Source organism: Amblyraja radiata, chromosome 8 (genome assembly GCF_010909765.2).
Source record: "Amblyraja radiata isolate CabotCenter1 chromosome 8, sAmbRad1.1.pri, whole genome shotgun sequence".
NCBI lineage: Eukaryota > Metazoa > Chordata > Chondrichthyes > Rajiformes > Rajidae > Amblyraja > Amblyraja radiata.
Window position 1 is genome coordinate 43,098,515 of NC_045963.1, and position 18,113 is coordinate 43,116,627.

General features: G+C 44.6%; 1 protein-coding gene and 1 long non-coding RNA gene across 4 annotated transcripts in view; one reads left to right on the forward strand and one right to left on the reverse strand.

Annotated features, from left to right (window-relative positions):
- Positions 1 to 2,167: 2,167 nt before the first annotated feature.
- Positions 2,168 to 3,386, reverse strand: LOC116976124. Its single transcript, XR_004412878.1, has 2 exons — positions 3,271 to 3,386; positions 2,168 to 2,521 (listed from the first exon to the last, which is right to left on the reverse strand). It is a non-coding gene; the product is annotated as an uncharacterized LOC116976124 (long non-coding RNA).
- The window catches only part of map3k4 (mitogen-activated protein kinase kinase kinase 4), a 168,012-nt gene continuing 152,312 nt past the window's right edge, over positions 2,414 to 18,113 (forward strand). The window contains exon 1 of one of the 3 annotated variants that reach the window (XM_033025715.1): positions 2,414 to 2,529. In XM_033025715.1, coding sequence (XP_032881606.1) covers positions 2,507 to 2,529 — 23 coding nt within the window. In that variant the 5' untranslated portion in view covers positions 2,414 to 2,506. Of the gene's footprint in view, positions 2,530 to 3,254; positions 3,414 to 14,684; positions 14,714 to 18,113 lie in introns of those variants that run through there. The other 2 variants (XM_033025714.1, XM_033025716.1) reach the window with 2 other exon arrangements.

The following is an 18,113-nucleotide window of genomic DNA, read 5'->3' on the forward strand; positions in this document are numbered from 1 at the left end:
AGGCTGAGATAGAGGGCTCTTAAATAAGTCCTACTCTTATTAGAGTCCTTCAGCAGTCAATGAATCATCAGCTAGATCTTCATTTTAACATTCAAATACATGGATTGTGTAAATCAAAAAACCTGCTGATGCTGGAAATCAAAAATCAAAATAGCAAATGGTGGAAATCTATCTATCTATCTGTACATAACTAAAGCTCTGATCTTGTTATCTTCCGGTTGCGTGGTCATTCTATTTGCGCAAAAAACGTTACTTGATGGCGCTACGATTTTTCGCCAGCTTACTCAGTTCTCTTTGTTGCGATTGCACCAAGTTTCGTTCCGATCAGTGGTCTAATGTAAACGTTAGCGAGCTTTAAAAAATCTTTAAAAACGCGCGAGCGCAGAGCGATCTCCTCTCCTGCCGTTCAGCGCCGCTTGGATTGGTCTTTTCTCCTGTCGCTCCGCGGGACGGTCTGCCCCTTCCTGCGCCATCGCGTCTTTACTGGAGCTGTGGATGGCCGGCGGAGGTTTCCAACCGGACACAATTTTCGGAGGGACCACAAGCGGCCTGGCGCGGGAAATGTCGCCAAACGGAAAATCAGATCCCGGCGGAGAACGACCAGCGATCAAACGACCAGCAACTGCTGTGAGTCTGCTCCAGCTCCTTCTACTCTGGTCCCCCTCACTGGCTCCTGTCCCCCTCCCCCGTGATACCCTCCACAACCCCCATCTTTTCTCCGAGTTCTCCCCCCCCCCACAACCCCTCCCGCCCACACACCCCCTCCCGCCCCCGCCCACACCCCCTATCCCCAAATTCAGCTTCTGATCCTGAAGAGACATAAAATATTTAACCACAACTGACCTGCTTAACAAAGTTAGTAATTCCAAAGCAGTTCAACTTCTCGGAGGATATGGATTTCCAAGAACAGAGGAGTCCTAGTGAATCTCCCCTATTGTGCCTAAAAAAAATAAGATTATCACCGAAGTATGTGCAAAAGAAAAATAATTTCATTATAGGCTGTACGTGACAAAGTACCAGTGAACCATACATTCCTTCCCATGTGGTGGTTTATTTTGCACGGTCTCACGGTTCCTACAAGACTTTATTCACTCAGCTCCTTCAAAGTGCTTTTGCAAACTTCTCTTCTGCCAAGTGGCAAGAATTAAAACATCAAGTTGTGCGAGAAAGTACGTGCATGTGGAACAAATACACCATTAAAGGCTTTTTTTTTGCACAGGGTGGCATCCACTTTGCCAGAGGAATCCAGCCTCATGTCAATCACACCAGCACCACCTGAGGAACAAGGAAGTCATCGTTGTCCCCTTCCCAAGCAAGCAATCATTCTACAAATTACACCCATTAATCTGAAAACCGCAGCAATTTAATGCCAGGTTATCTCCCTTTAATATATTTTATACAAGGTAATGTACGCAACCTTGTGTGCAAGGTTCCTTCTGGATTGTCTGTCTCACTCTCAAGTAATCCCTCTGTTTACACATAACGTGCATTTAAAGCATTGCGACGCAACAAAGTTACTTGAGGGGGGTTGGTTTGGAAATATTTTAAAAATGAAAGATTAAAAGGCAGCAGATGTAAACAGATTGTCGGTTCCACTCTCAACCACTCCCTTCCTTTCTGCTTTCCACAGAGACCGTTCCCTCCGAAACTCCCTGGTAAACTCGTCCCTTCCCACGAAACCACCCCCTCCCCAGGTACTTTCCCCCAAAGATCTTTGCTTTCCCCTGCAACTCTTCGGCAGTAATGACCAAAGATCCTATAGCAAGCTTGTTATATGATCTTTGGCTCCTCTATAATCTTTGGTAATGACCACAAGGTAAAAGGTCTCCGCCTACATTCTTTGTTCCGCCTCGACCCGAAACGTCGCCCATTCCTTCTCTCCAGAGATGCTGCCTCACCCGCTGAGTTACTCCAGCAATTTGTGTCTACCTGCTTACGTGTAAAATACATTTAATACATGCAATGCAACAAAGTTAATTTAAAGGATTGACTCGAAATGCTGCGAGTCAGGCAGCATCTCTGCAGAAAAGGAATATGTGACGTTTCGGGTCGAGACCCATCTTCAGACAGAATCAGAGGAGAGGGTTTTTGTTTGGAAATGTAAAAAGAGACAATGCGGCAAATGTAAACAGTTCGCGTGCATTTAATACATGGCAATACAACAAAGTTAATTGAAAGTTTTATTTGGAAATGTTTTTTTTAATGGTTATATAGCAGCAAAGGTGCACAGACCTGGGCAGCGGCCTCAGCCTCGCCCCCTGGCGGCCGCGCGCTCACGGGCTGTCCGCCGCGGGTTGCCGTAGTTACCACAGACCGGGTCGCAAAGATGGCCGCCACGATAGCCGAGAGGAGCTCGAGCGCTGGCTGAGGGGGCAAAGCCGGCGGCAGCGCTCCCCACGGCATCGTTTGCTCGCTTTATTTATTTCCAACAACGACGTCTACCTGAACGGCGGCGGCTCCAAGCAGCAGCAGCAACAGCAGCTATGCATCAGTAGACGCTCCCGACATGGAAGCGTCCGAGCTGCAAAGGTAAAAAAAATGAGGCTTTTGCACAGTGGAGGAGGTTTTGAAGCGAATGCGGATGCGGAGGGGGGGGGAGTGTGTGAGGGAGAACGGGTCGCGCCGTCCCCTCGCTCCCCGGTCGGTTGGCCTCGGGGGTCTGTGGGCGGCGCGCATGCGCGGGACGCCGACAGGCTGCCGGCGGAGGGCAGCACGCGGCCGCGCGCTGAGCAGGGTGCCGGCATCCGGCCACCGCGCATGCGTACGCTGCTGGCGGAGAGCAGTCTAAGCCGCCGGGCATGCGCTCCGTTGCTGCAGCTTTCTGCTTGCACCGCCGAAACAAAAGTCAACCAAATTTAAAAAAAGACCCCGCCAAACTATTTATTTTTTTGATTTGCATCGTGTAGGACAGTGAACGAGGACGCATATGCAACGCATGCGGCTGTGTTGCATTTAGCATTTTTTTCCTCTCTAACTTCGGCTCCTGCAGCAGTGATTAAAGTATACAATAAGAATGAAACCGTGTTGAAACTGCAGTAAATCTCTCCTCTGTGTGCATTGAACTGGGTGGGGGTGATACTGCAACAAACATCTGCCGCGGCCAGTGATACAATTGGTGGGATGGGGGGTGGGGGGTAGCGAAAGATCACTTTCTTTCGAGCTATAGCGAAGCATTATTAACGCAGCAAGAATGTATCTACAATCAGAAGATCTTTAGCGAGCACTTTGTAGAATGGTGACTGATTTTTGAACTACATTGCCGAAACTTACTTGCTCTGGAAGAATTCCAACATATTCTCTATCCTACCATCCCCTCTCCACCAAATGTTGAATTGCGAAGTTATTCAAAATCCAAATGCTTCCTTAACCAGAATCCTCGTCTTTTCTCAACTGGCTCATTCATGCAAGACCAGGTGGGTGTAAAAGCCTTTTCGCACTCTCACTGAATGATTGGCCCAGGCCGGTAAATCTAATCACTTACAATAATTTTATTAATTCCATAAAGCTTTTAAAACGGATTCATTCTAAAGTCTGCATCGGACTCGCTTCTTTAAAGAATTACACACTGCAGCAAACACCTAACTCGTTCACGGGTGCCTTTCGTGTAAGTATTGGACATGTAAAACTTCACAAATTGAGTTTGAAGGAAGCAGTGCACTTGACAGGGGTTTTGATACATTTTGCATAATTTTCTGTCCGGAATTTGGAGCGATGGATTTGAAAACAAATGCTGATTGTTGAGTATCTGGTGGAGGAAGTGCGAGCTACTTTTTCATTGGGGTAAGTGACTGAGGCGCAAATAAAAGTTTGACGAAAGTTTGCTAGAGACATTTGCGTAGGAGTTTGCGACAATGTGACATCGATGCAGATTCAGACCGGAATCAGCGGATTTCTTTGAACACATTTTTCTATTGGGCTTGTAATTTAGCTAATGTTTCTTTGTGCTGAAAAATTACTGGAGACTTGGGAAGAAAGATGTCGATCGAACAGCGGAGATTTTTTTAAGCCATTCATTTTCAAAGCTCCTTATTTTCAGGATTTTTTTTATAGGGCGCGGTCGTACGGTTTTCCATTCAATGTGTGTAAGTTAAGATTGCTGCACGTTTTCTCCTGGAAAATGGTTCGCTGCACTGTGATGTACTGTGGGTCGGCAGTGGCCACACACGGGGCCGAGTGGAGCAGGGCCGCGGCTCCGGGCAGTGGACACACCGGGACGAAACCCGGCAACGTCCCCGTCAGCTGCAGCAGAGTTGGGGACAGTCTGGTCCCTCCGCCCACCCAGAGTGACTGACCGCGCTGCACCGGCACCGGACCCCGACCCCCACACTGGGGTGATTCACCCCCCCCCCCCGCGGATCCCTGGACCCACACGGTCTGATTCATCTCCCCCCACCCACCACCACACGGGGTGATTCACCAACCCCCCCCCCCCCCCCCCCGGCCTCCACTACCACTTGGGGCGATTCATCCCCATGACACCCACACCGGGTGATTCACACCCCGACCGCCCCACACAGGGTGATTCCCCCCCCCCCCCCCCCCCCCCGGTGCTGGGCTGTCTGTAGCCCCGCCGCCGCGTTTCAGCCGCCAAACACCGGCCGCGGGGACAAACGACCCGGGGTCCGCAAGTGTGGAGTCCGGATGCTGGGACAGAAGACGGGCCCGATGTACTGGCAGCCATAGTAAGTGCTTGCCTGACGTTCACCGCTTGTACTCCAGAAGGTGTTGCGTGGAAACAGTACGGGCCACGGGTCGTGACCTCGACTGCCGTGCAACCTCCCTATAGGTTTGTTATGGTTACATGTACCGAGGCTCAGTGAAAAACGACAGGTATGTCATGTCGACGAGGAACACACCATGTGCACCTGCACTATTCCAAGCAACTTGGAGAAGTTGCACATTGGTCATTTAAAAGTAGTTGAGCGCTGTACCTCTGTACACCTCTCATCACCATCCAGAGACCTGAACAACACTTCCATGTTCAGGTTTATTATTGTCACGTGTACCAAGGCAAAATGAAACTGTTTTGCATACTATTCAAACGGATCAGATATACTATATATAAATGCAATCAATTCAAGTACAATAGGTAGAGCAATGGGGAAGATCCAATGTGCAGAATGTCGTTCTCAGCATTGTAGTGCATAAGTCCATGGACCAGTCCAATGTCCACAATGAGGTAGAGGTGAATTGGACGGTACCCTAACTTATGGAAGGAATGTTCAGGTGCCTAATAACAGGAAAATAATGCCCCTGTCCCACTTAGGCGATTTCTTTTTTTTTAGGCGACTTCCGCCTGTATGGTCGTCGAATGTTCAAAACTTTTTGGCGACAGTTGACTTGATGCCAATGAGCTTAGCTTGACTTCTGACGTAGGTGCTGTCGTAGGTTGTCGTCAGGATGACGTAGGTTGTCGCCGGTGCTGACTTCAGTGAATTCCATTGGTGACCACCTATGTCAACCGGCAGCAGGTACTGGCGACTGAATTGTCTTACCTTGTTGTAGCTTGTTGTAGGTGGACGTCCTAACGGGTCGCCGGTTGTCGGTAGCTTGCAGTAGCTTGACGTCGACTAGTTGGTAGGTTGTTGTAGACATTGTCGTGGGTTGTTCAGTCACCAGTTTTCCGGCGACCTGCAACGAATATGACAGTCGCCGAAAAAATCATCTAAGTGGGACAGGCCCATATGTTGTTCATGAATCTTGTGGACTGGAGCAGGGAGATGGAATTACTGGGATGGGACAGAATGACTGGGATTATGTTGGCTGCTTTTCTAAGGTAATATGAGGTGTAGGTTGTGTCAATGGTGGGAAGTCTGGTCTGTGTGATGGACTGAGATACACCTACAACACTGCAATTTCTTGCGGTCTTAGGCAGAGCTGTTCCCAAATCAAGTTGCGATATAACCCCACAGTATGCTTTCTATGGTGCATCTGTGGAAGTCTGCAAGAGTCATTGGAGTCATGCCGATTTTCCTCAGACTTCTGAGGAAGTAGAGATGCAGGTGTTCCTATTTGGCTGTTGCATCAATGTGGTTGGTCCGTGACAATTTTGTTGGGAATATTAACCCCAAGGAACCTGAAGCTCTCAACCACTTCCATTTCAGCACCATTGGTTCTGATTGGGGTATGTACTCCACTGCCTTTCCTGGTTGATAACTAACTCCTTTGTCTTGCTGACATTGAGGGATGGCATGTTACTAAGTTCACTATCTGCCTCCTGTACTTTGCCACGTCATTGTTTGTGATCCGGCCCACCACAGTGGTGTTATCTGAAAATGTGTAGATGGAGTTAGAGCTGAATTTGGCTATACAGTTGTGATGTATAGGGAGTATAGCAGGGATGGAAGACCTCTTGTGGGGCACCACTGTTGAGAATTGAGGTGGAGAGACAGAGATTTGTATACACCAATTTATTTGGGTGTCTTGTTGCTCTTTATTGGTGTGACTGTATGGCAATCTGAATTTCACTGTACCTTCATTGGTACACGCGACAATAAACAAACCTTGAAACCTCTATTGCATTTGATGCTCCCGGTGTGGCCTCCTCCAAATTGACAAGACTCGGTGCAGACTTTGTTGAGTACTTGTGCTCTGTCCGTAATGGCTATGCTGTCGAGCTCCCGGTTGCTGGCATCCCCATTCCAACAACAATCTGTCAGTTCAGTTCAAATTCAAACGATAAGAACAGCTCCTTGAATTCTGCCTGAGCAGTTTGCAACCCAGTGGCATAAACAATGAATGCTCCAATTTTCAGTACCGCCTTCCTAATCAACTTATGTCCTCTCACGCTCTCTTTCCTCTTCATAACCTGGTTCCACTTGCCTTACCCACATTCTTAAGCCAGTATCCTTTAGGCCCTTGCCCTACTATTCCCACCATTCCTCCCTAATCTGGTTCCACTTGTCACGTTCATTTCTTATTAACTTTAATTATCTGCAGCCCATTGTCCACTTCTACCATCTCCACCCCTCTCTCATTCTCCATCTTGCCTGGATCCACCTATTACTTGCCAGCTCTTGCCTCGCCCTGCCCTCTCTCCTCTTTATACTGGTCATTTCCCCCCTGCATACTCATTCCTGATGCATAGTTTGGATCCGTAATATTGACTAACCCTCTGCTTCCACAGATGCTGCCTGACCTACTGTGTTCCTGCAGCAGCTTTTCTTTTATTTGCGGTGATCATTATAACTTATGGAGCCATGCAGCATGGAAACAAGCCCTTAACCCAACTCGCTCATGCCAACCAAGTTGCCCCATCTACACTAGTCCCACCTGCCTTTTTTGGCCCATATCGCTCTAAACCTTTCCTATTCCATGTACCTTTAAATGTTGTTATAGTTCCTGGCTCAACCAACTCCTTTTGCAGCTCTATCCACCACCGGGAAAAAATTGCCCCACGGCAATTAAAAAATTAAAAAAAATTAATTCCAATTAAATCTTTCCTCTCTCACCTTAAACCTATGTTCTTGAATATCAAAAAAGATTGTAATAATTAATGGCATTCAAGCTACATGTATACCTTTGAATCAATTTGGTATTGATTCTATTAAAATACCTACATTATTGCCCTTATTCAAAATAGAGGTTCAATAGTGCAGCCAAGTTTTAACAGCAGAAAAATTACTTGGCTGTCTATAGAATTCATCACATTATGAACAGTTGGTTTCTAATTACTCATCTTGTGTGTTAAAGGAATTATTGTTGTAAAGAACATTAGCAGCATTGAGTAGTGTGGAAGACGGCATTGTGATCAGCAGGGAACTGAATTGGGAGTAACTTTAATGACTTAATGGGATGAGTGGGAGATTTTTTGTGGACAGATGGGTTTTCTTTCAGATAAAGAGGAAACATGTGAATGGTCTTGCAAAAGAAAAACACAAATGTATTGCAACTAAAACCAACAGTTCAATTTGTGCTATTAATGATAGGGGCAAAGCGCAGAGTTGTAAGTTGGGGTAGGGAGGGGAGGGTAGCAACAGGTTGTACATTTGGTCAAAAACTCAATGTTGGACAAACTCAATGGGGTCAGGCAGCATCTCTGGAGAAAATGGATTGGTGCTGTTTTAGGTCAGGACTCTTCATCAGGCTGATAGTAGTGGGGAGATTTGGGGTCTGGGCAAACTGGAAGCAAAGGAAAAAAACAGAACAAATCAGGGCTGGCAACAGATGACCTCAGGCAAGGAGGTTCCCTGGTAGGTTGACTGTTGGCAAGGGACAGGTATGACCCCAAGAAGGATTCATAGTTGAACTGTGGAACTAGTTAACCAACTTTCAGTGGAAGGAGGGAGGGAGAAGGGGAGAGGGAGGTTTGTAAGAGCTACCTAAAATTGGAGAATTCAACGTGTTTACCATTGAGTTGTAAGCTACCCAAGTAAAATATGAGATGGTGTTCCTCCAATTTGCACGAGGCCTCACTCTAGCAATGGAGGAGGCCCAGGACAGGAAGGTTAATATGGGATTGGGATATGGAGTTAAAGTGGTTAGCAACTGGGAGATCCAGTAGGCCTGAAGCAGGCAGCCTGAAGAAGGATATCGACCCGAAATGTCACCTGTTCCTTTCCTCCAGAGATGCTGTCGAACCCACTGAGGACCAGCTTTTTGTGTCTATCTTCAGTTTAAACCAGCATCTGCAGTTTCTTCCTACACATTCAGTAGGCCTTGGCGGACTGAGCACAAGTGTTCACTGAAACGGTTGCTGAGACTTCAGTTGGTCTTGCCGATATACAGAAACCCACATCTGAACAACAGATGCATTAGAGGAGGTGCATGTGTGCCTCTGTCTTAATTGGAAGGATAGCTGGGGTTCCTGGATGAAAGTGAGAGAGGAGGTATAAGGAAGGGTAAGTGACATCTCCTGCAGTTGCTGGGGAAGGTACCTGCAGAGGAGATGGTTCGAGTGGGAAGGGATGACTGAACCAAGGAGTAGCAGAGGGAGTGGGAGGGATGGAGATAGGAAGATGTGATTCGTGGTGGAATCACGTTGAAGGTGATGGAAATGTTGGAGGATGATGTGTTTGATGTGGAGGTTGGTGGGGTGAACAGTAAGAACCAGGGGAACTCTGTCCTTGTTGCTTCTGGGAGGACCGAGATCAGAACTACTGGACACCGGAGACTCGTGTGAGAGATCCATCTGTGACACAAGGGGGAAACCACGTTCACTAAAGGATGGAATCTTGAGCAAAACACAGTGCTGGAGGAACCCACTGGGTCAGGCAGCATCTGTGGAGGGAAATAGACTGATGTCTGAAGAGGGGTCCCTATCCAAAAAGTCATCTGCCAGTTCCCTCCACTGCCTGACTCGGTGAATTTGTGTTTTGATCAAGATTTTAGCCTCGTATTGTATGTTGTGCTCTGTATGTTTGGTGAGTTGGTGGCAGATGAGTGGAATGATTTGTCGCCTGCAGTCAGGGACTGTGTGGAGTGAGAACGTTGTGTTGGCTTGGGCAAGTTGGGCGAAGGACCTGTTAAACACACTAACTCTAAGCATAATATTAATGTTCTACTTAGTTGATGCCTGATCAGCTGAGTTACTCCGGCACATTGTCTTTTTTAAAAATAATCTGTTAACTTGTTTCAAAGCAGAAGATTGGAGCTACAGGGTCACTTAATGGCCAGTGGGTCTCTTGGTTTAATGTCATCATGTGATAGCCTGGTACAGCAGTATGTAATAAGTAGTATATTGGTTTGCAGGGGCTGCTTGCTCCAGTACATCGAGTGAGCGGGCTGACCGGACTTTAGATAATGGTGCCAAAACATGGTGGTACCCGCTTGTGTAAGAATTTCACTGTGCAGTTGCATATGTGAAAAATAAAGCACTATTGAACTATAACTGTAGTGTCCAGAAGGTGATGTCTCTTTCATGCCTGTATTATGGGGATATTAGCTACAGGGAGAGGTTGGACAGATTTGGATTGTTTGCTCTGCAATGTCGGAGGTTTTGGGAAGACCTAATAGTAGTGTACAAAATTGTAAGAGGCATAGATAGGGTCGACGGTCAAATTTTTTTCCACAGTATCGTAAAATAAAATACTAGCTGTAGCTTTAAGGCGAGAGGGGCACAGTTTAAAGGAGTTTTTTTTTTTACACAGCGGGTGGTAAGTCCCTGGAACGTGCTGCTGAGGATGGTGGTGGAGACAGATACAATAGTGGCATTTAAAAGACTTTTGGATAGGCATATGGATATGGAGTGATATACAGTGCCCTCCATAATGTTTGGGACAAAGACCCATCATTTATTTATTTGCCTCTATACTCCACAATTTGAGATTTGTAATAGAAAAAAAATCACATATGGTGCACATTGTCAGAAATCACAAAGTGCACATTGTCAGATTTTATTTACATTTTGGTTTCACCATGTAGAAATTACAGCTGTGTTTATACATAGTCCCCCCATTTCAGGGCACCATAATGTTTGGGACACATGGCTTCACAGGTGTTTGTAATTGCTCAGGTGTGTTTAATTGCCTTAATGCAGGTGTAAGAGAGCGCTCAGCACCTAGTCTTTCCTCCAGTCTTGCCATCACCTTTGGAAACTTTTATTGCTGTTTATCAACACGAGAACCAAAGTTGTGCCAATGAAAGTCAAAGAAGCCATTATGAGACTGAGAAACAAGAATAAAACTGTTAGAGACATCAGCCAAACCTTAGGCTTATCAAAATCAACTGTTTGGAATATCATTAAGAAGAAAGAGAGCACTGGTGAGCTTACAAATCGCAAAGGGACGGGCAGGCCAAGGAAGAACTCCACAGCTGATGACATAAAAATTCTCTCTATAATAAAGAAAAATCCCCAAACACCTGTCTGACAGATCAGAAACACTCTTCTGGAGTCAGGTGTGGATTTGTCAATGACCACTGTCTGTAGGAGACTTCATGAACAGAAATACAGAGGCTACACTGCAAGGTGCAAACCACTGGTTAGCTGCAAAAATAGGATGGCCAGGTTACAGTTTGCCAAGAAGTACTTTAAAGAGCAACCACAGTCCTGGAAAAAGGTCTTGTGGACAAATGAGATGAAGATTAACTTATATCAGAGTGATGGCAAGAGCAAAGTATGAAGGAGAGAAAGAACTGCCCATTATCCAAAGCATAAACACGGTGGTGGGGGTGTTATGGCCTGGGCATATTTGGCTGCTGAAGTTACTGGCTCACATCTTCATTGATGATACAACTGCTGATGGTGATAGCATAATGAATTCTGAAGTGTATAGACACATCCTATCTGCTCAAGTTCAAACAAATGCCTCAAAACTCATTGGCTGGCAGTTCATTCTACAGCAAGACAATGATCCCAAACATACTGCTAAAGCAACAAAGGAGTTTTTCAAAGCTAAGAAATAGTCAATTCTTGAGTGGCCAAGTCAATCACCCAATCTGAACCCAATTGAGCATGCCTTTTGTATGCTGAAGAGAAAACTGAAGGAGACTAGCCCCCAAAACAAGCATTAGCTAAAAACGCTGCAATACAGGCCTGCAAGAGCATCACCAGAGAAGACACCCAGCAACTGGTGATGTCCACGAATCGCAGACTTCAAGCAGTCATTGCATGCAAAGGATCTGCAACAAAATACTAAACATGACTACTTTAATTTACATGACATTGCTGTGTCCCAAACATTATGGTGCCCTGAAATGGGGGGAATATGGATAAACACTGCTGTAATTTCTACATGGTGAAACCAAAATGTATAAAAATGGCCTTTAATAAAATCTGACAATGTGCACTTTGACCACGTGTGATTTTTTTTCTATTATGGAGTTGTGGCAAATAAATAAATGATGGGTCTTTGTCCCAAACATTATGGAGGGCACTGTATATGGGTTATGTGTATGCAGATAAGAGCTGGTCTTGGCATCATGTTCGGCACAGGTATTGTGGGCCGAAGGGCCTGATCTTGTGCTGTACTGTTCTAGGTTTTGGGCTGTTGCCCTCATGGATTGTTGTACATGAAATGACTGAGAAATTGTGTTATGGTTTTCTATCCTGTGAACTCTCGCTTCCACAGTTTGCTGTATTTGCTGTATTATGCTTTGTGGTGACTTGGTTGCATAAATACAAGTGGGAAGTTCCAAGAGTAGTGAAACTGAACAGTGGAGTTAGCATTAACTAATTTAGCTCAATTTGAGCAAATCTACTGAATGAGTTCCAGAATTGAAGGCATTCAAATTTCCCTCTTCAAACTATAATTGGCAACTGCTCTGCCCAAGACTAAATTGCAGAAAGTTGTGAATGCAGCGCAGTCCATCATGCAAACCAGCAACCATCTCCCATTACTTTGTGCCGCCATGGAAAAGATGTCAGCATAATCTAGGACCAGTCACACTATGGTCATTCTCTCTTCTCTCCTTTCCTGTCGGTCAAGAGATACAACCACCTTGATGTAGATGCAAGGGACTGACTGTAGTTGCTGGTTTACAAAGTGCTGAAGGCCAGCATGGCCCTTGCACTTTTAATCTTCACTTTCACTGTAGCTATATCTCTATTCTGCACACTGTTTATTTCATCTTTTGCATTATCTGATGTTTGGTATGATTTGGCACGCAAAGCAATTTTCTTTTCGCATCTGCAAAACAAAGATCCTCAACCGATGTACCTCTGCTGTGCAACAATCCTTTCCCAATCCAGTAACAAAAGTTCACAACGACATTCGTTTTAGATCGGGACCTATTTTCGTATTTTGGGAGCCATATCTCAGAAGGTGCAGAAGCTTGAAAGCATGTCTCACCAGATTCAGGCACACCACCTTCACTTTTTATTTTTTATTTTTTTATTTATTAGAAGCAAATGTACAAAAATATAACCAACGGCATATGAAATAATACTGTTATTGTACAGCTTCAATTTTAACTTTTAGCTATAGTTAGAAGAAAAGAAAGGAGAAAAAGCAAGAAAGAGAAAAAGTGAAATGTGCAAAGATAGAACCCCTAGACTACCAAAGTGGTGTAGCCAAAGTGAAAAAATGAAAGAAAGAAGAAAGGAATAGAAAAAAAAAAGACAAAAAGAGAAAGAAAGAAAAAAGTGGTGATATACCTGCCTCGCATCCCTCCCCACCCATCACCCAACCCGTAATTAGATTTAACTCCAAAGTTGTGTTGTACCATACTATCCTTGTAATAAATCAATGAATGGTGTCCATGTCTTCGAAAAATGATCTGTTTTTTCTGCTAAGACAAGTCTAATATTTTCAAGATGTAGCGTCTCTGACTTGTTTGTAATCCACATTTTAAGAGTAGGGACAGATGTATGTTTACAAAATTTGAGTATTAGTTTTTTTGCCGTTATCAGGCCATAATTAAGGAAACATCTTTGAAATAATGATAGCTCAGAGCAGGCTTCTGACGTTCCTAGAATAATCAATTCCGTGTCGGGGTCCAATTTTGTTTTTAGTGTTTGAAAAAATTTCAAAAATTACTCTCAAAAAATTATATAACTTTGAGGCAAAGGAATGTGTTATAGTTGCTTCCTGAAGGAGACATTTATCACAAATAGGAGATACATTTGGAAAGATCCTATTCAGTTTAGACTGTGTAGTATTTTAAATTGAATTAACGAATGCCTAACGTTAATCAAGCAATTGTGTATATATAGGTTTTCTTCCCATCTGCCTTTTAGAATTTATAGGCCAAATTCATCTTCCCAAGCTCTTCTAATTACTTCTGATGATGGGATTTATATATTTAAAAGGGTGTTATACAGATATGATATTAACTTGTTCAAGAAGGAACTGCAGATGCTGGAAGATCGAAGGTACACAAAATTGCTGGAGAAACTCAGCGGGTGCAGCAGCATCTATGGAGCGAAGGAAATAGGCGACGTTTCGGGCCGAAACCCTTCCTCAGCCCCGAGTGCCTACGAGCGGCTGTTACCGTAATCTCCGAGTTCGAATCAGGGGAAACTCGGGAGAACTCTTGAATTACCTCGTACAGTGGGACAGGCCCTTAACAAGGATGTCTGCAAGAGAGGTATGAAGGTGCTCGACATCGATGTGGAGTCCTGGGAGAGCCTTGCAGCTGACCGCACGAGGTGGAGAGGTACCCTGAACCAACATCTCAAAACGGGGGAAGAGAAACTGTTGAACGCAGCGGCAGACAAGCGGGCACGCAGAGAGGAGTGCAGCAACTTCAACAAACCAGAGACCACACACAAATGTGACCTTTGCGACAGAGACTGTCACTACCGCATTGGTCTCTTCAGCCACAAGCAACGCTGCTCTAGCCGAGGTTTGGAGCAAGCAGCCAACAACTAGGATGCATCACCCATGGTCAGTCATGACCGAGGGAGGCCTACAAACATGTGCTATAGGAAATTAAAGAGTCAGTCACAGCACAGGCGTGGGTCACATGATAAAGCTTTCCTTCTCTGTACCTCTTCAGCCAACCAAGTGTTTAATTGTAATGCGTGCCGACAGCAGAAGCTTAACAGTCTAGTTTATTGTCATGTACAGTGGACAGGTTTTAATTTCTAGTTTATGAAATGGCATTTAATTGCACTTTGAATCACCTCAAGTTATCGCAATAGGTTTCCCCAACAATCTTCTGTTTTGCATTAATGCCATCTGTTCCTACTTTGGCCGAGCATTCAAACATTTTACAACTCTCTGCAGGCCTGTATTGTGCAAATAAAAGGTTCTAGAAAATCTTGCTGCGCATGAAGATTTGCGCTGCGTGCTGGCATTATTTGATCTCTATTTTGGCATATGGATGGATTGAGGTAAGCGCAGATTCAGTGTGGGAAATCATGGCTATGATATTAAAAATAGTTCCTTAGACATACTTTATTGCTTACATTTTTTGATTGAAAGCCAAAATGTGGAAACCATGTGAGTGAGTGGTGCATTTAAGCGGCTTTTTCACGGGGCGACTTGACGCAAGAGTTAACCAGTGTTTAACATCGTGGGAACCTCGTGCGATAACAGTACGGCATTCGTGGACCACCGTGGACCACCGTGGCGCTAACGGCAGGTAATCGTGTAACTTGGTGACTCGGGAGAAAATTCAAGCAAGTTTGAATTTCTCCAAGAGTGACTTGTACACTTGTGGTTGAGCATTGCAACATTATATGAAGGTAGTGGCCAGTGCGATATCCGTGCGATATCCGTAATAACTCTTGCGGTTACCGTGGGAACTCCTGCGAACGGTGAACCCGGAAGCTGGACAGAGGGGACAGAAGGTGAGTAAAAATTGTCTTCTGTGGGATTGAATTTAAAAAATAAAGATTTGCATCCGCATATGGACATCAACTTATTCAGGACTTTAAAAGGGACTTTACTGAAAGGTCCCGCATTTTTATGGTCCGTGAGGAATTTTTCACATGTACTTCTTTGAGAGATACAGCTCGGAGTCCTCGCCGACCAGCAATCGATGCCTTTCCGAAGCAGGGTCCGGAACGCTACCAATCAATGTTCTCCAGAGACCCGTGTAAGGAGTGAACTGCACATGCTCGTTTAAACCGAAGACAGACACAAAAAGCTGGAGTAACTCAGCGAGTCAAGCAGCATCTCTGGAGAAAAATAGCTGATGTTTCGGGACGAGACACATCTTCAGACTCAATTCCAATTAGGATGTCTGAAGAAGGGTTCCGATTCGAAACGCCACCTATTCTTTTTCTCCAGAGATGCTGCCTGACCTGCTGACTTACTCCAGCTTTTTATGTTTTTCTTCCCAGATCTGACTTACCTGCTGAGTTACACCAACATGTTGTGTCCTTTTGTGCGTATTAACCAGCATCTGCAGTTCCTTTAGACATTACCTAACTTCAGATTTTAGAGATATAGCGCGGAAACAGGCCCTTCGGCCCACCGAGTCCGCGCCGACCACCTATTCTTATCCGGCTTCAGAACGGTTCTTCCTTCCATTCGTTTGGGCACTGACCCGACCTACCAACCTACCTCAATGCGGACATTGGATGTTTTCCCCTTGGAACTGTCCTGAAAACATATATTCTGAACTCTGGTATTTTCCTCTTCGCTCTACCTGGTGTTCTTGTGCATGTGTCGGAAGGAACAGCAGATGCCGGTTTAAAGAGAATGCTGGAGTAACTCGACGGTTCAAAATGCTGGAGTAACTCAACGGGACATGCAGCATCTCTAAAGAGAAGGAACGGGTGACGTTTCGGGTCGAGGCCCTTCTTCAGACTGTACGTGGCTTGGTTATATTCATGTATAGCATTATCTGATATGATTGTATAGCACGCAAACAAAAGTTTATTCCCTGCATAGAATCATACAGCGTAGAAACAGGCCCTTCGACCCAACTTGCCCACACCGACCAATATGTCCCATCTACACTAGTCCCATTTACACGCGTTTGGCCCATAACCATCTAAACCTATCCTATCCATGCTTCAGTCTAATGCGTCTTAAACATTGCGACAATACCTGCCTCAACTACCTTAACGGATAGCTCATTCCATACACCCACCACCCTTTGCGTAAAATAGTTACCCCTTAGGCTCTCATTAAATCATTCCCCCCCGAACCTAAACCTGTATCTGCTGGTTCTCGATATGAGACAATAATAACAAACCAAAGCGAGTTAGGACATCAACAGGGACATCCTGGATAAACCCAAGGTAGCCACAAAATGGAGGAACTCCGCGCAACAGGCAGCATCTCTGGGGAGAAGGAATGGGTGACATTTCGGGTCGAGACCCTTCTGATATGCTGCCTGTCCCGCTGAGCTACATGTTGTGTCTATCTTCGTTTTAATCCAGCATCTGCAGTTCCTTCCTGGCCGAACCCGATTGAAAGATGAGAGGCTGGGCGATAGAGCACTGGGTGTGACAAGGATCAGGCTTCAGTAAGCAAAGTAAAGAGAGGTGGCAACGTTATAGAAATGAAGCGGGTAATCCGAGTGATGGCGAGACGGTATCCTCTAATGTATCGGAAAGAACTGTAGATGTTGGTTTGCGCCGATGATAGACACAGTAATATTGGAGACAGACATAAAATACTGGACGGGCAGCATCTGGATAAAAGGATTGGGTGACGTTTCAGGACGAGACTCTGAAGAAGGGTCTCGAACCGAAACGTCACACATTCCTTCTCTCCAGAGATGCTGCCCGTCCCGCTGTGTTACTCCAGCATTTCGTGTCTATCTTCCGTATGCTCTGTGTAGGTATGTTGCAAAGCCTACCTGAAGCGTCGCTGAATATCTGCCGCTGAGGTTGTGCGCGATTTTGGCGCCGTTTAGAGGGGGCGGGTTTAAAACGCGATTTTCTCTAAGCTGTTCCAATCGAAAATGTTCAGCCTAGTTAATTATTAACGAAAAATCGCTGATAGACCCCGTCGCAAAAGCTATTATTAGGTTTAAAGGCCTTGAATAATAGTTATAGTAGTTTAAAAATCAATCTTTAAACCCGCGACCGTCAGCAACCGCAGGGTCTCATAAAGAAAATAGCAGAAGGTAGGTTGTATATTTTTACATTCAAAAGGGCTTCTAAAGATCCTTTTATACAAAATTTAATATTGCGAGTAGATCAATTTGGGCCCATTATATCGCGCAGTATTTTTCTGGGCATTTGAGGCACAAATCTACCGCAATGTGAACGTTCTAAACCAGCGCGTTCCACAGGGACCCACTGGAAAGCTGATTTAAATGGGCATTTATTTACAGCAATTGAACACTGAATTCCTTCCATTTGGCCTATAAATTAATGTAAATGAGATTTAAAATCATGTTTTATTGTGAATTATTTGTGAATATTATTTGGACATTTAGGCTATTTAAAAATGTTAATCATTTATTAAGAAATGGATAGATGTTTAGATCTAGTAATTGAAGTCTGAAATTAGCTACAATTAGGTAACTAACTAATTATATGCTTTAATTTCAGGTCATCCAAGTAAGATTATTTTATATTTGTTTCAGAATGCTTCAATCTATGATAACTGAAAATTTCATTCAGTTCTCTTAATTTTTAAGAAAGTTATGGGCTTTTGACTGTTCACGATCACAACTTTTTTGTTATGTCCATAGAAAATCAATAGGGAACAAGATGCTCATTTCCGAGTATGAAAATGGCCATAACTTTTTAAATACTTGAGATATGAAAGTGAATTAGATGTCAAATTAAACTTATTTTTATGCTTTATCTGATGGGATAAATTACA